The sequence below is a fragment of the Thamnophis elegans genome, chromosome Z, assembly GCF_009769535.1.
Source record: "Thamnophis elegans isolate rThaEle1 chromosome Z, rThaEle1.pri, whole genome shotgun sequence".
NCBI classification, from domain to species: Eukaryota; Metazoa; Chordata; class Lepidosauria; order Squamata; family Colubridae; genus Thamnophis; species Thamnophis elegans.
Genome location: NC_045558.1, coordinates 77,004,748 through 77,028,253, shown reverse-complemented (window position 1 = coordinate 77,028,253; position 23,506 = coordinate 77,004,748). Strand labels below are relative to the sequence as shown.

General features: G+C 36.2%; 1 protein-coding gene across 1 annotated transcript in view; it reads right to left on the bottom strand.

Annotated features, from left to right (window-relative positions):
• Positions 1 to 23,506, bottom strand: part of CNTNAP2 (contactin associated protein 2) — a 984,443-nt gene that overhangs the window by 848,373 nt on the left and 112,564 nt on the right. The window contains 1 exon segment of the mRNA XM_032235887.1: positions 14,831 to 14,865. Within this exon segment, the coding sequence (XP_032091778.1) occupies positions 14,831 to 14,865 (35 nt within the window).

Below are 23,506 nucleotides of genomic sequence, written 5' to 3'. Positions count from 1 at the left end.
ATATATATATATCTTTTATATATATATCTTATATATATAAGCCCTGATGGCCCAGGAAACCTTTTTGAAAGGGGACTCTGCTCTCTTCTTCTCCGCCTTCAGCCATCCACAAGATCAGAGGGAATGAGTGCAAAGGACGTAAGAGAGGCCACAGGGGTATCTACCTTGGGCCACTGCAAAAGGTTCTCCAGTTTGGGAGCTACTGAATATAATCATTTGTCACAGACACTGGAGCTGGGATAGATCCAGGCTGGGATCGCTGGCATTGTCAACATCTAAGAAGAGCTGAGGGGTAGGAACCTCCTTGTGCTCAACAGGCGATTCAGAGAATAAGTTATTGCTCTTGGCCTTCTTGACAGGTTGTTCTTGGCTGCCTCAACCGAGGTACTGATCATCTCAGTACTAGTGATCACCTTTGCCTTGTGAAGAAGGGACTTAAAGAGAGCAGGTTGAAAGAGGCCAGTGAAGGCCGGCTTGTCAAAGATCATATGCTCATCGTCCAAGAGGATGTGTTCCATGCCCACCTCCTCAGCTGCTAGTGAGTTCTCACTGTGCATGGAAGGCTTGGGAGCGGGAGGATCCTGATTGGGAAGAGGAATGTCTCTACTCTGGCCCTGGTTCCCTGTTTAGTGGAGATGGGTCTGTGCTGGAAAGCAAACTCCATGGCTAGCATTATAGCCTGTGAAATGAATTCCTGCTGTTCTTCAGAAAAGCATGCTGTGGTTGGTCTAGGGTCAGGTGTGACCTCCTCCTCCTCACTGGAGTTGTCAGGAGACTCCTCAGCAGCCATGGGAAAGCACTTGAAGGGTGCAAAATCCTCCTCGAAGCAAGCTGCCTGAAACTCTTGAGAGATAGAAATGTCATCTGGAATCCTGTGTCTCATCCCTGGTCTGAGTTGCCTCAGTCTGTCTTGGGGAAGATAACCAAGCAAATTGTTTTTCCAAGGCCTTCAATCATCTAGTGGCATCTCTGTCAGCTGAAAAGGACTTATGAGAAGATATCTTGGACCCGCCTGACTTGTTAGAGCTCTTGGATGACCCCTTAGCTGCTTTCTTCTTTGGGGGAAAGAGGAAATGATGGAGGATGGGCCTGGGGAGTGTTCTTCTTTCTCATGACCCTGATCAGCCATACTTGGAGGTAGTTAGGCTGGCAAACGCAAACACTCCACTTACCACCTCTGGACCAGGTCTCTGTGGTTCACTTCATGGACAGGAATCTGCCACAGCCTCACCGGGTTTTGACTGAATACTTGGACAGGGAATCGTCCAGGGCTGGATTGCGAATAGTGCTCGGGCAACCTCGTTGGAGGCCCCTGGCACTGGCACTGCTACATTGAAGGTTGCAGCTGCACAAATGATGATGTGTCAGAATAAGAGCTGCTGTGGTAGACCAGGGCTTTCAGGCAGGAATAAAGTCTTTCGGAACTGCCAGATTGCTGCAGAGGAATCCCAATGAGAAGGCTGCAGGGTGGGAAGAAACAATAGCCTGACACTGATCTTCCAAGCTTCCACTGAGGCCTGCAGTGCTGTGAATGCTATCCCTGCCACTAGATCTGCAATTTGATGCAATCTAGTGTCTAAAATGGGGGGCACAACAAAACCGCGATCCAAAATGGCAGCTGCCTCAAGCTAGTGTTCAAAATGGTGACTGCACTCCTCTCAACCGATGATCCTTCTCAGATGACAGTTCGGGATTCCTACTGAGGCCACAAGTGAAGCTCACCCGGTCTGAAAAAGCTAGCCATCCTGCTAGCTGCTGTGATGCCTTGCAGAAGCAACAAACCTCATGGAGAGACTGCTTTCCACCAGCAGAGGTTCAGCGGTGCAATTTGACAGTTCCAACCTTGTGTGAGGCCTGAGGGGAGCTCACTGCTGGCAAGCCTCGAAAGGCCATTTGACAACTGTCAAAATCCCCCGCACTAGTTCTCTCTATATTTCTGCTACTGTTAAACAAATGGAGATCCAAAAAATAGTTCAAAGTCAATTTCTCTGCTCAGTAACTGAGGAGAGAGTCAAAAGTCACTCTGATGGGCTTGACTGAGTTGATAAAACTGAAGTCAAGCTGGGAGGCATGGCTAAAAGACTCTAAAATTAACTCAATCATGGGCAGACAAACTGAAGTTGAACCTATGCTTGGATTTTCCAAGCAGCGCACAGGAGAATAAGTTTTTGTTGAAAGATGAATGTAATTTAAATTGGCCATTACATCATATTTTAATATTTATTTTATTCATGTATGAAATTTATATAGCTGCCCATCTTTATGTTACTCTTAAGAGGAATTTTAATATTAATTTCCATTAGATACTTTATACAGATATAAATGTTACAGCAGCATATATTTTAGATTTTATTTTTGTAAATGTAATAAAAGGAAAACTTACCTTCTATATTAATTAACATAATAACCATTTTTTTATAGATGAGAAAAGGAAAAACTGAAGCTTGAGCAGGCTGATAAAGCAGATTGCAAGCATCAGGTAAATAAAATAAAGTTAAAAATATAGATTTCTGAAATGGCATTTGTGTCCATGTTTGAGTTGCTTTAAACTTTATGCTTCATTTAGTCCTTAACCACTAAGCCAAACATACTATAAAATGCAGTAGAATAATTTTCACCATTTGGGAGAGAAAGGGAAAAAATCCTTTCAGCTTTTTGGCTAATGATATAGAGGTCTTCCTATTTAAATCAGTGTAGCCTATTCCCTTATCAAGTAAAAGAAAAGAGTTGTATCTAACAAGGATGTCAATAGGAGCAAATAACTGGAATAATTGTTACTCCATAGCATTTGACTTAAGCGTTAGCTTAAAGACAATCTGGCACATTTAAATTAAGAGGTGGCAGCAATGTTTTACATCCTTTTTTGTCTTAAGACGCTATAACAGCAGCATTTACACTCACATGTGGCTGCTTTGACCTGATGCAAGAAGAATCAAGAACATTTCCTGCAGCCAAATTGATGGCTGCTTTGAAAATCGAAGTAAATAAGAGTGCAACTTGTTCTATTTACCAACTTATACATACTTTCTGTAGAACATTTTTATCAAATATGTGTGGAAGTAACCCAGGCTTTCTAGCCAGTTTGTTCTTCAGTGACTTTTGCATACTATCAAAATAAATCCTCCCATGTGCTCTCTCCAGAAATGTGGCAAGCAAATAGCCAAAATACAGCACCCTGTTATTTATTAACAATGGCCTAACTTTTTCCAGATCATTGCAGCATCCTGAAAAGAGACACACACACACACACACACACATAGATAGCTCTTGATCTACAACCAGCTAAAAATAAATATGATTTTATGTTACAATAAAATAAAATCTGGGGAAAATGATTTATGATGCACCCTTTAAGTTGCACCATCTTCGCAAGCACATGAACACAATTTAGATCAGGGGTCTGCAACCTTAAATATTCAAAGAGCCATTTGGACCCATTTCCCACATAATACAAAACACCAGAAAACCTGGGTGGACACGGCCAGCTTGATGTCACCCACTCCCACCCAGTCACATGCCCCCCTCAGCCATGCCTACCCAGGTTTTGTGCTCCCAGTGTTTTCTTTTCTATGGGAAACAGGTATCTATCTCTCTGTGTGTGTCTTTCTTTCACTCTTTCTCTCTCTCATCTCTCCCTCTCTCATTTCTTTCTCTCTCACTCTCTCCCTCCCTCTCCCTCTCACCTCCTCCTCCCTTTCTCATCTCTCTTTCTTTCTCCTTCTCTCTCCCTCTCATTTGTTTCCCTCCCTTTTCCCTCTTTCTCATTCTTTCCTTCCAACTCTCTCTCATTTCTCTCTCTCCATCTCTCTCTCCTCCTTCTCTCTCTCAATTTTTTCTCTCTTTTTCCTCTCTCTCATTCTCTCCCTCCATCTTTTTCTCATTCTCCCCTCTTTCCTTCCTTCTTTCCTTCCTGAAGCAACAGAAATCAGATAGTACCAATTCGGTCAGGTCTCAATCAATGGGCAGAAATCATTGAGAGAGGTGATCCTCTTTGCTCCTCACCTCCACTTGTGCTGGCCTTGCTTCTCTTTTTCTCCCCTTTTCTCTCTCTCATCTCCCTATCTCTTAGGCGCATGTGCGTGCCCAAGTGGGATACCATCACAATGGCTCTGAGCTGCCTGCGAAGGACACAAAAAGCAGCCAGTCGCAGGCAGTGTGGAAAAAACGCCAGGAGCACTTCAGCTGCATGGCTCTGTGGAGAGGCTTGTGCATTTTCGGGGCAGAGAGCATGTTGCATGACCGGGTTGGCAGGAGTCACAGAAGAGGGGTCAACGAGCCACATGCAGCTCTGGGGCCGTGGATTGTCAATCCCCAATTTAGATGCTTGGCAACCTGTTCTCATCTATGATAGTAACAACAATTTATGGTTAGATGATCATGATTTGTGACCTTCCCAGCTGGCTTCTGACAAGAAAAGTTAATTGCCCAGTGTCAGGCTGGCTGGCTTTTACTACGTTTCTTTCTTTTAATAAATAACAGATGTTGTCATACAAAACCTGTAGCATTTTGAGATCATTTAAAAACTGTTCATTATCATACTAATAACATTAAGTTGATAACAACAACAATAATAATATCCTCTGCTGCCTCAATGAAAGGAAGTAAAATACTTTGTGAGCTATGTGGAAGGTAATCCTTAAAGCATCAGAATGAAAACAATGACTAAAAGTAGTAGTGTCACAAAATAGAAAATTTAGCTATTTATTAGGGGATATTTCTTTGCTATGCAAACGTAGCCAATAATTATCCAACTGCTCTTTAAATTATTGTAGGACCCAGAAAGAAAAAGAAGACATATATCTGTTTGCTTTTTTTATTGTTGTTCCTTTGGAACAAAAGACATTTTTTATCTGCCATTTCTAACATGTCTTTCGTATATGTACTACATTTGTTTTTCAAAAAGCCTGCTTTCTGATGTGATTGGCACTCCTGTCTAAAGACCTGAATGAGATTTTGATTGAGGTAGCTTTGCATTCAGCTTCATGGGCAAAATGAGCCTAACTTCAGCTGAATCATTTCTGTAAATAGACCTTGATGGAGCTGAGCTGTAATCTGAAGATTAGAACCTGGTTTATTGATCCTAAGAAATGCCTCATATTCCATCCCAAATTGCATCATGTTGAAAGCAATAAAACGCTATTGCTCCAAAGCCTGCTGGCTTCTGCCACTGCAGTGGCAGCTAAAAGGAGATAAAAGAAAACAGCAGTCTTCCCCTCTTCAAGCTGAGGCCATACAAAAAGAACACATTAAAAGATAGGGCCCCATGCCTGGAACTGAATTGCTTTGAAAATACGGTTTCTGCCTTTAAAAAAACACAAAAAATCCCACCCATCCCACACCCAAACAAACACTACACACATACATATCCACTCATATGCATATTAGAGCTGACATTCTTGAGTGATTTAAAATGCCAAAAGAAATTTCTATAAAGCTCCAATTTACATTAATGATTGCTCAATTTGTCAATTTAGGTTTATGCAGTTTCCATTCGGCTTTATTCAATATTGTATCTTTATTTTTCTGTTCTATGCAGTAATTTGACAAGGCAATGATATGATTATAACTTTCCCTCAATTTTCCCCCAAGTTTTATTCAACTTTAAATATTAAATTCTCCAACAGCACCATTCTAACCAGATCCTATCCCAAAGGAAGCAAACATCTCATTTTCTCTTCTTGTTTCTTTATAGCCCTTTCTAATATGACACGTTCTTACAACCTACAAGCAATAGAATTTGATGCATTTAATACTTTAGATCCCAATAATACATTGATTTATGTGGAGGACATTAAAAGTATCATCTGAAAGGGTTAGGCAATGGACTGTCAAAAAATGCATTGGACTTGTTTTCTTCATGTTCTGTCATCATATTTTCTTATCATAAAAAATGTTTTACAAGTGATTACTGAAATGGTCTCTGAATGTAATTGTCTGTCCATTTATATATTCTGTTCTGTTCTGTTCTGTTCTTGTTCTTGTTCTGTATATCCATATATGCATTCTTCTCTTACAGAACCTGTCTGCAATTTTATAAATCTTTTTTAAAGCATATTAATGTATTTGATGTAAAATAATCCCCTCACTGGTGAGGGTACAGCCAGATTTAACAATGATTATAGCTTTGTGACAAAAGAAAAGTATTGTAGGAATCTGACAAGTCAAGATAAAAACTCAATAGGATTTGACCAGAAGTTCCTCAGTAAGACAGACAAGGGAGGTGTGGACTCTGAAGAGCCTCACATGAACTCTGTCTGACAAACCAATGCCGAGATCCTTTTGGATCAGAACCTCCCTGTGGGAGGGGGTGAAGAAGGGGCAGCATTTCATCAGACCCAGAGGGAGTGCAACAGGTCCCTTGTAGGTCAGAGATTTGCCTTCTGAATTGGCGTTGGGGGAGGCAGCATGGCAACATAGCTGCACAAGAAGCTGCTGGCTTCTGGCCAAAGCATCTGAGCAAGAGCGTGTAGGAGACAGGATGAAAAGCCTGGTAAGAAGATTTAATTAACCAATAGACATAAATCAGAATTTGGAAAAGGCAAAGAACCTTGAGAGTATAAATAATATTGATGGACAGATCAGGATTTTGGCAGAAAGAAAGAGAGAGAGAGAGAGAGAGAGGGAGAGAGAGGGGGGGGAAATGGAGGGTTAAATCACTAGCCCCAAAAGAACTACTAGCCTTAAACAACTTGGAGACAGAAAGGAGAAAGCAGAGAAGTGACAAACCCATTCAAACACAAGCTTGGAATTTGGATTTGAAAAGACTGTGTCTTTAAAAGAGATTAGGAGGCTTTGTTCAAATTTCTTCTAACTAACATATCTTAAGCAACTCTAATTAATGAGAGGTAGAATGGAACAAAGGAAAAAAATTAAAAAAAGCATTTTTTTCATTTATAACCTAATCTTGTCTGTGCAATGAATGCAATGTGAAACCTTGAGCAAGATGTTTTAATTAACCAATTGTCATAAATCAGAATTTGGAAAAATCAGGAGGCGAAGAGAAACATACCAAGGAGACTTGTTGTGTTCGAGTTCATTCTAATTAATATATTTTAAGCAAGTCTAACCAATGAGAGGTTAGAGGATGAGAGGAAAGTAACAAGGGGGGAAAATAAAATCAAGAACTGGGAAAATACAAAGTTTTTTTTTATCAGAGGGAGAACAGAGGATCAAGATAGCTCCCTCTCTTCTTCCTCTCCATATTAACTGAATTAGCTGAATTAATTTAAAGTGGGCCAGAACTCTGAAATAAGAACTATATAGCTAACTGTAATTTTGGAACTGGATATTATGGAAAGGTGGGAATTTGAAGAACTACATGAAATTATAGAAAATATGCATAAATCATTAAAATCAAGTCTAAATAGAATTTTGAAGTTAGTTATTGAGGAAGTGAAGGAAAAAGAGGGGGAATAATGAAGTGGTAGAAACAGTAGAAAATAAAAAACAGACGAAAAACTTCATTGGGTTTGACAGTAGTATAGGGAAAATTGAAAAGGGAAGATGTGTCCCAACAAAAGGAAATAAAAAGCAGACAAAAGATCTCACTGAGTTTGACAGTGGCATAGGGAAAACTAAAGAAGGGGGTTATGTCCCAACAAATGGAAATACAAAAGATTTCACTGGGTTTGACAGTGGTTTGGGGGAAATTGAAGACATGTCAAAACAAAGAAAAGGGAGAAGACAGAAAAATAGAGAAGTTGGACAAAGGACTTACTAGGAAAAAAACAGATAATTAAAAATTGTTAGATGGAAAATTGTTCTGACCCCCCCCCCCTTTGACGGCTCGTTAACAAACGCAGACAATTAAACTTAAAAGGACTTTTCTTTATCAGTTTTCAGTTCAAACTGGCTTCGAGCCCAGAAATAACATAAACATAAATCTCTGATAAGAATTCAAAACAAAAGCTCTTACAAATGCTGACCTTCTTCCACCGTCTCCACGGATCAGATTTACCTGAAAACACCAAAGCATTTATCCAAATGTAACAGGCATAATCACGAGTAATAAGCAAGCAATATTGTACCAGACACGGAACACACGAAAGAACATTGACTCCAGCGACTGGGGCGTGGCAGCATCTGTCCTTTTATCCCCAAACCTCCTCCCACAAGCCCCAGCTGCATACTGAATTTTGTATCCTGAAAAAACTCTCAGCAGAACTGCTGAGTCACAACACTGAATTTTGTATCCTGAAAAAACTCTCAGCAGAACTGCTGAGTCACAACAGAAAATATAAAGCTGAGATATGTGGTTTACTCCTACATATGATAATTAAACCAAGTTGCTAACTGTTTGAATATAATAATGGAAAGATAATTAAATAAAGGTTAAAATATATGGAATATGGACAAATATGAAACTGTTATGTGAAGAATACAAAGGAGAGGCATGTGATTCACTTTTATACATGATAATTAAACTGAGTTGTTAATTGATTGAACATGACAATAGAAGGACAATTAAATATAGGTTAAAATATATGAAATATGGACACATATAGAATCTTAAGGTAAGGTGTGTACTGCTTGTTATTCTATATAGTAGATTAATGGAATTGTAATGAACATTGAACAGTAAGGATTGTTATTTAAAGACAATTAAGGGTAAGCTAACTCAAGATATGGAAAAATGGAGGGGGAACATGAAATATAATTATAATGGAAAATTATTGAGATTATAAAGACAGATTAACAAATTTGGGGCATGTAATGATGTATAACTATATAAATATAATGATGAGAATAGCTGGGAATCATAACCAGGTCTACATCCCAGCCAAAAATAGGTTGAGGGGGTATTAAAATATAATTACTATATATGTATACATTTTTCTTTCAAAAAAGAAGGAGTAGGATATATGTTAAATTATATTGAATAATTTTAGTAAAAGTATATTGAAATGGAAGTATAAATACCATCAACATAAAATGGAGCTCACCCAAAGGCTGAAATACACCAAGTAAATAAGATGAAGAGAAGAGGAAAGATGTAAGGGAAGAAGAGAGGGATAGGAGAGAGGGCAGGAAAGGGGAAGAGGAGGAGAGAAACAAGGAGTGGAAAGGGGAGAGAGGAGAAGGAGAGAGGAAGGGGAAGTAGAGAAGAGAAGGACAACAGAGGGAAGAAAGGAGGTAGAGAGGAGGAGGAGAGAGGGAAAAGAAAGAGATGGATAGGGTATAAATACGGCGTATGGAGAACAGAAGAGGCAATAATAGTTTTGGGGGGTTGATGGTAAGATGAATCGATGTAAACATTTAACAATATAATATAATGTTGGTTATGTAATAGTACACACGTGGTTATTTGTTATGAAAATGAAAAAAAACTTTATTTAAAAAAAGATAAAAACTCAATAGAATTTATATCATCATAAGTAAAAAGAGAGAAAAAGCTCACAGTCTGGACCAAAAGCTAGCAAACTTTTTTTTAGTTCTAGAAATGTAATAGCAATATAGTAAAAGTCAAGATAGGCCATCCATTTGAAGAGATTTTTAACATCTGGTCATCCACATAAATCCATACTAGCTGGGAAACAGATTATCTGAGAAATTGCTATCTTTGACATAAGTCTGCTCACGCTATAATTTCTTTAAAAAAAAACACTATTATTTACCTGTTAGCAGTAATGTGAAAGACAGCATCCCCTACTGAAATCCAGCATGTGTAATCATGTCTACAATAATATTAGATTGAATTCCACCAATAATTAAGGTGACCATATTTTCAGATTGGTAAAGAGGGACACCTTTGACCGGGGGTGGGTGTGGGTGGGGCTTGATTAAAAATTTTATACGGAGCAACAAAAATTTTCATATAACGCAAAACTAGTATTTTAATTTTTTTATTTCAACATAACTACAATTTACAAATATAAATTGTAACTGTTGCCAAACATCAAAATTTTGATCACGTGACCATGAGGATGCTGCAATGGTCGCTAAGTGTGAAAAATGGTCATCAGTCACTTTTTTCAATGCCATTGTAACTTTGGTCACTATACCACCTTTCTTGCCACAGTTCTTAAGTGAATAACTGCAGCTGATAAGTTAGTAACATAAGTGAATCTGGTTTCCCCATTTGACTTTGTCAAAAGGTCACAAAAGGCAATTAAAATGACCCCAGGACACTGAAACCATCATAAATACGAATCTGTTGCCAAACATCAAAATTTTGATCGCGTGACCATGAAGATGCTGCAATGGTTGCTAAGTGTGAAAATGGTCGCTAAGTGTGAAAAATGGTCATCAGTCACTTTTTTTCAATGCCATTGTAACTTTGGTCACTAAACGCATTATACCACCTTTCTTGCCACAGTTCTTAAGTGAATAAATGCAGCTGGTATTTTGTATTTTGGATAGAATCTTTTTTTTAAATAGTCTAAGACAATTTAAAAAAAGAATCCGCACAGAATAAATTAAAGTAAAATTATTTTTAAAAATTCTATGCACAATATATTTCAAAGTATTTTTTAAATAATCTAAGACAATTTTAAAAAAGAATCCACACAGAATAAAACTATTTTAAAAAATCCTATGCACAATAAATAAAATATTATTTTAAAATACATTAAAATAATAAAAGAAAAAAACACGGCTCACCAGCAGGCAGGCATTCCAAGTCAATCCAGAATGATGTAGATGTTAATACAAAGAACTGAGCAAATTAAAATGGTGAAATTAGTCCCAGGGAAATATTTTTCAAAGAAACTTTGCCACCATTTTTTCCACACGAGCTGACCTCCAACCTCCGTGCCCCTCCCCTCCAGGAAGAAACAGTCCTTACGTCTCTAGCCAAGTATTTCCTGCAGCTCTATGATACTGGGTCATCTTTTCTTATAAAATGAGGTAAAAGGGGTGCAGGGGGGGGTCCGTTTTCTTGCTTTAACTTTTTAATATCTTCAATGAAAGTACTGAGACATAGAGAGGGATTAGACAGGGTGTCTTTTGTCTTGCCCCAGTTAGGATTTCTTAAGCAAATCCACTGGGCTTTCAACATGAAGCCAGAAAATCGGGACTTTTTAAAAATGCCCTGGGACACGGGACAAATTGTTAGAAATCGTGACTCTCCCACTGAAATAGGGATGTCTGGTCACCTTAACCATAAGTGGTAGTATGTTCCATGTATTGATTCACATTTCCAGCATTTTGGGGAGGTATTTGCTGAGATTTTAGCTAACCTTGTTGGTGCCAGGTGCCATCTGTAAAACATTTTGTACTGGTTTTCCTTGTATGCAACCCCCAAAATTTTCCCATTTATTCAATTTAATATTATAGCCAAAGTTCTGTGCCCATTTTATTATTTGTTCTTTCACGATTACCTCTTCCATTTTATGCTTCAGGAGAAATTTATATGTTTTCCCTATCATCCTTCTATCTGAGCTGTGAATTATTTAATCCAATTCGTGTGGTTCTGTTTCGATGTCATATATTTTAGTATCATTATTGTGTTTAGTTTTGATTTGCAAGTAGGTTAGCCAGTCAACTTTCATGTTTTGTTCTGCCAATTCTTCAATTGTTTTTAAATTTCCCTGTCCGTCAATTATGTCTCTGTATCTTAGCATTTTATTCATATCCATAAAATTTGGGTGGATCGTCCTTTCTGTCAGTGATAGCCACAAAATTGTGCCAATTTTAATTTCAAATTTTTATCCTTTTACTGTTTTACAATTTTACTGTTATGTTTTATTCTACATGAGTGAAAAACGTCTATTTGTATGTGAATGTGTATGTGTGTCTACATACATCATACATATAACAGACAAATATATTTATTCAATTCAATTTTTAAATTATAAAATTGCAGCAAAATTTGCAATTAAGTATAACTTTCAAAATATTATTGTTAATAAAAATATCTTTTTAAAGAAATGTCACAGTACAATCAACAATCAAATTTGGAAAATCTGTCAGACCTGCTGGCTTTCTGAAAGCAGTAATGACTAGAAAGATATTACAGAGATGAATAGACATGGGAAAAAGCAAACAACCATACTTTTTTTAAAGATATGTGCATTTCAAATTTAGAAGAGCATGTTTTCGTATCATCACCCAATTATAAAAATACAACCTTTAAAAAACAACAACTCATAAGTACAAAGCTAAAAAAATATGAATTACAATTATCTAAACTAAATACAAGGGTAGATGTCCTTTAAAATAAAGCCTAAATTTTGCAAGGGCCATCCATCTTCTATCAATTAAAATCAGACAAAAATAAAATAGAATGCATTTTTCACTATTCCTTTGAGGGACATAAATGAAATGTAGCATGTAGTATATATACTTAATTTGTGCATGGAGAGAACAAATGTTTTTGATCATAAATAAATGCCTTCTGCAAACATTAAAATTAGAATCAGCAATCTAATTTTCAAATAAGCCATTATCAAATTGAATATTTTATTAGTGATGGATGTAGAGAATTTTGATAGTCCTTGTAATACAGTTATCATTAATAAGAAATGTTAGATTGGAAATGCAGCTCAACTTAAATACTCAACTAATATAAAATTAAATGAAAGATTGTCTGCCAAACAGACAGATAAAATATTATTTCAATCATTGACCAACAAAAGTATGATCAGTAAAATGAACAATACAAAGCTATGCATTAACATTAAGAACTATTACAACCATTTATGAGTGAGATTTACAGATAGTATGGAAAAATTGTTACTTTTAGAAAAAATAAATTTATTTTGATTTTTAAGAGATAGTGGAAATAAAACTGAGCAGTATTCCAGAAATTTAAATAAAAGAGGGATAATGAGTTGGTTATGAAAGTCCCTGTAATATTGGCAATACAGAACATGGTTGGTGGTTTTTATGGTACCCATCATCATAGAGGCAGTATTAGGTTTCATGTGCAGTTTTCCTAACTCTTCTAGAGCAATTATGGGGAGAATTTAAAATAGTATTTAACAAGAGCAATAATAATAGTATTTAATACTCAGGCATATATATATCCTGCTCCATAGTGCTTTACAGAACTCTCTGGTGGTTTACAATGCGGAAGCATTATTTGCATATTATTTCCCCCAACAAGATCTTGGGAGGATGAAAATATCAACTGTCCTGTTAGCAAATCCAGAAAAAGAAACTCCTGGGACATTATTTTACCAAGAGTATAAAATTTTACTGAATAAACCACATTAGCATAGAACAGCTCTGAGTTTCCCGGGCAAAAGTAGGCTTAATTAATTTCCCCTTTTCCCTATGGGCCAGCCACAGTACAAAATGTTTACCAATCACTCTTGTTAATTTTGTTATGGGAACTAGCCAACCACATTGGGAGATCTGCTTGATGTGTAGTTGAGATGCTAGCAATGTTCCACGGTGCCGTAGGATGTTTGAATATTATTGTCCCATCCTTGCATTCCATCCACCCCCTCCCCGTTGTCAAGCTGTGAGTGAAGAAAAATGTAGGTGAAAGTGTGAATTAGTCTTGACAGAAAGGCTAAGTCAATCTTGAGCCCAGTCAGGATTGAACTTTAGGCTGTGGACAAAGTTATCCTGTAATACTGCATTCTAATCACTGTGCCACCAGAAAGTAAGATTGTCTAATTTCTTTCCCAAAATGTTGTTTAAATGAATATATATCTGGCATAAATAGCATATATATCATGGTGTTATTGCACCAATTTAGGATATCTGATACATAAGTGGAATTTTAGCTGTTCCACTACTAAAAACAGCAGAGAATGACTATTTGAACTTCCGTAAATCTGCAAATTAATCTCCAATGTTCAGTTAACTTTTCATGAATTGAAGATTAATGATTCATTTGATATTTGCAGATATACAGAAGAGCCTCAAGAGCAAGAACACTATCCTTCTTTCCTTCCTTCCTTCCTTCCTTCCTTCCTTCCTTCCTTCCTTCCTTCCTTCCTTCCTCTGATTGTCATTATAATTGGCTAAACTGTTAAGTTAGCATGCTTTATAAAAACAGTTACATAAAATAATTAATCAATTTCATGGTAGTCTGAGTGTAATTGACACTATGATTATCACTTGCAGATAATTTCTTCAATGCTTCATGAATGGAAATTTGGAGTCCCTGATCAAACAGCACAACACTTTTTAACGCATTATACCTTTCCAAATTCTTCAGCTGCTTTCTGCTTAATTTTAATCATTCCATATTAAAAATAAAATTTGTGCTACTATTATTTATTTATACATACACACACATACAAACACAGAGAGAAAAGGGAAGAGATTTCCTGAAGACAGCCTGTTTCTGGTACTTAAGACATCAATCTAAATAGTAGGGCACTCTAGAGTTCTAGTTCCAACTAGGTACAAACAGACTTTGGACATTCATTCTCTCTTAATCCTAGGAGGGAGACCATGACAAACCACTTCTGAAATCTTGCCAAGAAATCTGCCAGGGCTACTTCATGCAGTCACCAGGAGTCAACACTGATGCAAAAATACCACAATAATAAGAAAAATCCCTTTGTTCCTTCAGATGAATATCTGGAATTAATATATAGCTATACACAAATATGTCACATGCGGGCCACACTCACCCCAGCTCTGCAAAAAACATCATGATACGTCACAATCTGGCCTGTGACCAGGGCTGGATTTAGATGAAAAGAGGCCCTAGGCTATTCTACTTATGAGGCCCTTTCAGCTCCCATTTTTAAGTTTGTAAATTACATGAGAGACAATAAAATACATCATTACTGTGATATATATCAATATATATCAATATATATATAGCTGGCCTCCCAACGGAGGGTGGCTCTGCTCTGCAGCAAAGGCAGCGAGGCCAGCTGCCTCCCCTTCTGCGCTCAGCTGCCTGGCTCGGCCCCCTCGCCCTTACCTTCCTGGCCGCTGGTGGGCTCCGCGTCGACAGGGCAGCTACTGGGAGCGGCCGTGCCTCTCACCCGACCGCCGGTGCTGGGAACATGGTGGGCTCCCCAACTGTCGCGGCACTGGAACGATCTTAACCAATACATTTTTATGTTTGTTTATTAGTCATATGTGTAGAATTTCTCCTTATTTTCAGTTCAGTGTTTTAGTGTTCACTGTTTTTAGAATAGTGTAATTTTAATTTTGCTAACAATTTGAATGTAGGCCCCTCTTGATCTTGAGGCCCTAGGTTGAAGCCTACTTAGCCTATAGGAAAATCCGGCCCTGCCTGTGACATGATCGAGTTTGACATCTGTGTTCTAGAACTATTATAATTAAAATGGCTAAATTCAGTTCTTACCAAATTTGTATATAGTCAATTTTAAATATGTTTTGGCAGTAGTTTTAACATTATAACTTTGTAGGACTATTAATGGATGATTTTTTTAAAAAAAGTGCCCTGAACCTTAACCATGTCTAAACTGATCTATGTCCATAAATAAAAGCAATGTATCTATCATTAAACACAATTAATTTATTTTACAAAGTTAACTTTTATGGCCATTACATTTTTGTCAGGAATATAGCCTTACTGTGTGAAGAATTAATCTTGTTTTATAGATGAATGAACAAGTTCTGAGCATGATAAAATGAATCGCTAAGTGATCACAGTTAAAGAAAAAAATCCCACTTTGTTCCCTTTTGGAGAATGATGGAATATCATTTTATTGAACTCCATTATCCTAATGAGAAGATATTCTCCACTTGATATTAGCCAAAAGGCTGGAGAAAATGTTTTAATGACTTACTTATTCTGCCTAATGAGAAGATTTTATAATTATTAAAATGACATCTGTTTGATTAATGAGTCCTTCCAATATTTATATCTATCCCTTCTATTCTGCCAATGACATATATTGCAGCAGGCATTTTAGCTTATATAGGATTTCTGTACTATAGCATACATAAATAATTCTAACACATTATTAGTATGAATTTGATCTCAGATACTGTAAAGAAATTGGTTTACATAGATAAGCAGAAATGAAGATGGTTATATGAAACGGATAAGAAAACAGGAGAAAGCTGAAATTGCAATATAAAATTCAGTTTGTAATTCGGAACGTTGGGAATTTTATTACCTTCCAAGTGCAAGTCATTTTCCCTTTTCAAAACATCACCAATGCTTCTTCACAGTTTCAATATACAGTTTGTTGATGCCCTTTAGTCTTGATGTTTACATACTGATCTATGAATCATTGACTGCATAATAGGAATGTTTTGTTAGAACAGCAGTTAGAAAGATGATTAGAAGGTAAGAAGTACCCAACTAGTCAGTTTCCTCAGTGTAATTGTACTGTTTCTTTGCAGTATACTGTTCCCTGTTTTTTTAAAAAATGTACTGGCTTGTGCTTTAATATTGCCCAGATTTGTTCCATTCTCACAGTGACCAAACAACTGCGCAATGAAGTCCACAAATTGCAAATAGATGGTCTTTATATGTATTCTAACCTAATAACCATTGATCTCCATAGCTAAGCTTCTGAATACACCTAATTTAACAATAAATGGATGGACTAAATAAATATTTGGGGTTCAGAGGTTCTTCTTTCATTTGTTATATTTTTGTTTATTTGGTTAAATACTTAAATTTCATGGTTATTTATAGTAAAAGTTCATATATGTATGTACAATCAACATTGATCATGCACCTTGTGTAGCCTGAAACTTAAAAGATAACAATTAAACCTATTCTGAAACAAAAGATGAATGAATTCAAGTTGTTTTTCAGGGTGGACAGAAACTAAATCTTTTGGGGAGGGTGAGAGAAAATTTTATTTCTTTTGGAGAGAGGAGAAAGATGAATTCAAACTGTTTTGGAAGAAGGAGGGAAATTCAATGTGTTTTTAAAGCAGGATAGAAATTAATCTAACTGTTTTGAAGACAAGTGCTCCTTCATGCACTGGATAATTTGAGGCCCAGAGGAACTCTTCAACATGACTCACTGTATTCTGAGCCAGATGGAACCAGCTCATGCCTTAGGTTACTGGCAGCAGCCCTGGGTGTTTGAAATTGCAGCAGAGCAATCTGAGAGGAAACTCCTGCTGATGCTATTACATTGAGGCAGTAAGTATGTGCCAGATTCCTCATGAGTTGCAAATCCAGAAAGTTGGTCATTGGGAACTAAATGTATTATTATTATTTAATTTTAAAATGTAATATTATCTCTGTTTTATTGTATTTTCATTTTGTTAAATGTTCCCCAGTTGCCTTTAAAGTCAGGGTACACTGGGAATATTGTGTTGGCCACAATACTACTAGAAACTGTCCTCCAAACAAGTGACTGGAATGTCCTTAAAGTAGGAGTAAAACCAACGTTAAATGTTGCCTCCAGCTCTCATCCTTGCAGATGGTCCGATTGTTGAACAACATAGTTTTTGTGATAGCTGAATTTTGGTGGCAGCTAACAGTGTGATCAGCAAAGTTCATAGTATATTGAACAGCAGTGGGAAATTAGGACAATTTGAAGTTGCATCTCATTTGGAAACCAAGGACCCATAGTATGGAGGAAGAATGGAGAGGCCAATCAAACACAGCAATCATTGAACCAGTTTTTGGTGCTTTTGGCAAAAGTTGCTCTCATCAGAAAAGAGGACTTTGGACCACTGAGCAACAGGACTTTGGATCACTGTGCTTTATTAAGACCAGGGTCAACGCAGTCGTCTACCAGGAGATTTTGGAGCACTTCATGCTTCCTTCTACAGACGAGCTTTATGGGGATGCTAACTTCATTTTCCAGCTGCCCACACTGCCAAAAGCACCAAAACCTGGTTCAATGACTGTGGGATTACTGTGCTTGATTGGCCAGCAAACTTGCCTGACCTGAACCCCATAGAGAATCTACGGGGCATTGCCAAGAGAAAGATGAGAGACATGAGACCAAACAATGCAGAAAAGCTGAAGGCCACTATTGAAGCATCCTAGGTCTTCTATAACACCTCAGCAGTGCCACAGGCTGATAGCTTCCATGCCACGCCGCATTGAGGCAGTAATAGCTGTAAAAGGGGTCCAAACCAAGTACTGAGTAGATATGCATGCTTATACTTTTCAGAGGTCTGATATTGTTCAATGTACAATCCTTGTTTTATTGATTGCATGTACTATTCTAATTTTCTGAGATGGTGGATTTGGGGTTTTCATGAGCTTTCTTGAACTATCTTGCTTTGCATGTAATGAGTCTTATCTCATATATTAGCTTCACCTTTTAAGTTGCATTACTGAAATAAATGAATTTTTGCATGATATTCTAATTTTTTGAGTTTCACCTGCACTTATGGGAACGGAAGAAAAAATAATTATGAAACTATATAGCTACCTACTAAGAACTAGGTTAGAAGAAGAAGTGGTTAAAGATACAATGGTAACCTGGACAAAGAATATCGGTCATACGATTGAGTTAGAAAAGTGGCAACAACTATGGGAAAGGAACTATAAATTAACCATGTCAACAGCTTACAAAGAAAACTTATACAAAATGTTTTATAGATGGCACATGTCACCAGAAAAATTAGCAAAGATGTTTAAAGACAAATCAGCGAAATGTTGGAAGTGTCAACAAGAAATAGGTTCCGTCATATGTGGTGGACATGTGCAGAAGCAAGGAAATATTGGACTAAGATAAGAGTATGGTTAAAGAAAATGTTACAACAAGAAATAGAATTTAGACCAGAAATATTTTTACTAGGTATTATCCCAGAGAAATTCAAGAAAGAGGATACCTATTTGATTATATATGTAACTACAACAGCAAGAATCATATTTGTCCAAAGTTGGAAACTAAATAAGCTACCAACAGATGAAGACTTAGTAAAAAAGATATTAGATTGTGCAGAGATTAATAGGCTGACAATGAAAATAAAGGATAAAGAGGAATCGGAGTACTTCAAAACGTGGGGAAGATTTTTTTTAAATTTTTATTATTTTTTATTGAAGGTTATAAAAAAAGGCAAGATTTACAAAATACAAAAAAAAATAAAAATAAAACTCTTTACATATTTACAGTGCAGACAGCACTGTTCATCTCACATAGTTCATCTCACCTTGCCTAGTATAAGACTAGGTTACTAATTCCATGCAGGTATTTATAACGGATTTTTCCTAACAGATCATCAGAGTTTTTCCAACACTGTAGTCTATTGATATTACTTGTAGGTGAATTCTCACCTCTAATACATTTCTTCTCTCATTTGTCACTTAGTCTTTGTATATTGTATATTTAAATTGTTGCTTAAGTCATTTTAAGTTAATCAACTATCTCATTTTATATCTTAATTCTCATTGTCTTTCTTATCAAACCATTTGTATAATTTCTCCCAGACTTTGTAGAAGTCTGTGTCTTCTTTTTCGTTAATCAGCATTGTCAATCTATTCATTTCCGCTATTTCTAAAATTTTATTCATAACCATTGTACTAGTGGGGGCATTTTCTTTCTTCCAGCACTGCACATATGCGATCCTTGCCGCCGTCAAGATATGGACGAGTAAATATTGATTAGTTTTAATTATTTTTGGATCTATTATCCCTAATAGAAACATTTCCGGATTGAGGTTTAATTTAGTTGACATAATTTCATTTAGCCACCTTAGTATTCGCTTCCAATATGTCTTAGCCACCAGACACGTCCACCATATGTGGTAGTAAGTACCCAGTGTTATTTTGCATTTCCAGCATTTGGCCGATGATTTTGTGGAAATTTTTGCCAGTCTTGTTGGAGAGAGATACCAGCGGTAGAACATTTTATATACATTTTCTTTATAAGCTGTCGACTTCGTTAATTTCAGGTTCCACTCCCATACCCTTTCCCAGTCATCTAACTCAATTGTGTGGCCGATATTCTGGGCCCAGGTTACCATAACTTCTTTCACTCTTTCTGTTTCCATTTTTCGAATTAGCAAACAATTATATATTTTTGAGATTAATTTCTCGTCTGGTCCTATTAAAATTTTATCTAATTCCTGGTCCTTGTCCTGAAAGCCAAATTGTGCTAGATCTGATTTATAGTTATTTTGTATTTGAAAGTATGGCCACCAATCAATATTTATTCCCATTTCAGCCAAGTTTTCCCTGGAGTTTAGCCTATTTTGGTTGTCTAACAATTGTTTATAAATAACATTTTTGTCGAAGTTTATCAGATTTGGGTATATCAGGGCTTCCGTCGGGGATATCCATTTGGGTAGTTGGATATAGAATTTCCTTCTAATTTCAAGCCAATCATTTATCAGTACCCCTCTTAGATGGTGTCTTTTAAAGTAGTTGTGGACTTTGTTTCCCTCACTCCATAAGTAATTGTGCCACCCCATTGCAAGTCATAACCTTCTATAGTTAGGATTCTTTTATTGGTTAACATTACCCACTCCTTTATCCACATTGTTGTTGCTGCTTGGTGGTATGTTTTCCATTCTGGTAGACCCATTCCACCTTGCGTTCTTTTATCTTGAAGATGTTTATATTTAATTCTAGGCTTTTTGCCGTTCCACACAAAGTTTCGTACCGTTTTATCCAAGTCATAAAATTTTTCTCTTAATTTGACTGGTGCCGTTTGAAATAAATAAAGTATTTTTGGCAAGACATTCATCTTAATTACTGAGATTCTTCCCATCAACGATATTTGTAGCTTCGATCAATTTTTAAAATCTTTTTGGATGTTTCATGATAATTTATTATAGTTATCTTCTTTTATAGAAGAACATTTCGCAGATAGCCAAATCCCTAAGTATTTGACCTTTTTGGTTATCTTAATTTCCATTGCTTTCTCTAGTTCTTCTATCTGTTTTTTGTTTTTTTCCTTATTTATTTTTAATCCGGCCACACGCCCAAAGTCCTCAATGTCCTTCATTAATTTTGATCCTGAGGTTAGAGGGTCTTCAACACATGGGGAAGATTTTATGATTGGCTAGGGAAAAGAAACTAGAAAAGGAAGTAGGAAGAAGATATAGAACCGAGGCAATGCACTGCTAAATGGAAAAGGGGGGAGGGGAAAACAGAAAATAAAATATTAAATATATAAGTATATATACAACAGAGAGATACAAAGGGGGGGAATATAGTTAGGATAGATTAGCAAAGGTAAGGGAATAAGAAATGATATCAATTATATTTGGGTTTGCCGAAATACCATCCCAAGGAAACATAAACTGAGATCTGAAAGAGATACCTGCAATAATAGAAAATAGAGAGAGGAGAAGGAGAGAATGAAAGGAAGAAAGAAGAAAGAGGTAAGGAGAGGAGGATGGAAAGGAGAGGAAGAGAAGGAGAGAAGGTAGGTAGGGGAAGAGGAAGAGTAGGAATAGGAGAAAGGTAAGGGAAGAAGGAAGGGAAAGGAGAGGAGGAAGGAGGAAAGTAGAGAAGGGAAGGAGGGAGAAAAGAAAGGGAAAATAAGGTAGTGTTACAACAGGAGGAAAGGATGGTAAACAAAGCAACCCAAATGATATATGTATATTATAACCTATTAAATGAAATAATAAATGTATAAGAATGATAAATGTAAAGAATAATAATAATTATGTGAATGTATACTTAAAATGGTATGTAAGACAATAAAAAAATAAAAATTTTCTGAGAAAAAAAGATGATAGATGAGGATCTTCTAAAAGATTTTTGTTGTGTGCAACAAAAGGCAGATTGCATGATTGTTGGATCAATCTGCCAAATTGTTCTTGAAGAAAGGAACTATGCTATTGGGACCAAGTCAGCAGATGCATGGCTGAAGTCCACAATGGCACTGAAGAATTTTGCAAAGTTCTTTCAACTTCTAGACATCTGCTGGTAGATTGAACTACGTGCTTTCAAATTTTTCGTTCCACTGATTTTGCTAAAAACTGAGTTTTGCTAATCTCTTTATGTGTAATGCCCAAAACTGGGAACTATGTATTTTCTATAGTCAATAAACTGCAACTACATGTTAGCCAAAATATACTTTTGAAACTATCTTTAGCAAAAAATCTTCATTTTCCCTCTCTCATCTGACTTCTATTGTACTTTCATATTCAGCATTAGTAGGTATAAACTATTTACATAGGAAAAGAGGGAAGAATAATGGAAAGAATAACACACTTCCAATTCTACTTGGAATGCATATTTGACACATCATAAAGTACTAATGTCTGTCTTAGTCTTTTCTTTCTATTTTACTATCTACAAGTTCCAACTCAATGAGATATATTTATGATCACCATTGTAAGATTCCCTAGGGCTCATCTGGACCTAATCCAAAACAGTTAACAACTGCACTATGAAAATAATATTGTGACACTATGTTATAGATTTTGTTGTCTGTATCTTATGGTATTTTATAAGCAATTGTTTAATATGGGGTAGCAAGGCATAGATTTGAGGTTTATTTAAAAACTTTTTTTGAAATAGATCGCTAATCAATTTTTCTATGCACAGCAGTGTGAATCAATGATCAATGTACATATTTAACATTCAATATCACATTAAGAACTTAAAGGGTATCACTAAGTAGAATGTCATAGATTGGAATTGTGATCTCAAGATGACAATCCTTGAAGGAATTACAAGAACATTTTCAGCATGTGACAACAGCAATGGAATTCAGTAGACTGAACACTGTTTCATGGATTAAATGAAAAACACACTTTTCATTTTCATAGATGATAGCTTGTCAGTACTGAAATGTCTCTATCATATAAGGATAGTGCTTTTTTATGACATGGGTGTCAAACTTGATTGTGTCATGTGATGTATTGAGATGTATAGCAACATTTTTTTCCTTTGTGGAACCGAGTTAGGCATGGCCTACGGATGACATATCTGGCCTATGTGCTACCAATTTGACATCCCTGGTTTATGGCAACTGTAGATAATTTTAATGGCCTTTACCATTTCCTAGGGCCCAAAGAGTATGTTCCTAATTTAGCTCTTTGCTCTGTGGATTTAATATAATAGACTGTGAGCTATGAAAGCTTATAATTTTTACTGGTCTGTAAGAATACTAATGTTTGCTGTAAAAGACAACAACCCTTCTGGAACTATGTAACTTCTTTACATTTTCCTTCTTTTCTTGCATAGCTCATCTAGCTAAAACCATTTTATTTTCATTAACATCCAACTGTTCAGCCCTATAAATTGTATTAAAAGCAAGTTATTTCAATTATTACAAGTAAAATTTTAAATTTGTATGAAAAGTGCACATTTTTAATTTTTGCAATACTTTTTTATTTTTAAAATATTATTTAGGATTTAGGTTCTGTTTTTTTCAGAATAAAAGGTTTTATTATTTATTTATTTTAAAAGTACTTTCTTCAAATTAATTGTTTCAAAGAAAGATCCAATTCAGTATTATGGAATAGTAAAGAGATTATTTTGTTCTTATCTAGTCATTCTACCATAATGTTGGTGGAGGATGAGTGAATCAGTAAATCATTAATTAGTACAAAGTATATATTCCCTTCTGACTATCTATGAACATTTCAGCACAAGCACAGGGATCACACAACATTGCGAGTACTTAAGAACATCAAACGCATGATACAAAGTACTTGCTTGATGATGTCATGATGCAAAAAGACAGATTACCTAATTGCTCCAATGACATAGGGCGTATCTTTTTGGCTTCTAGATGCCT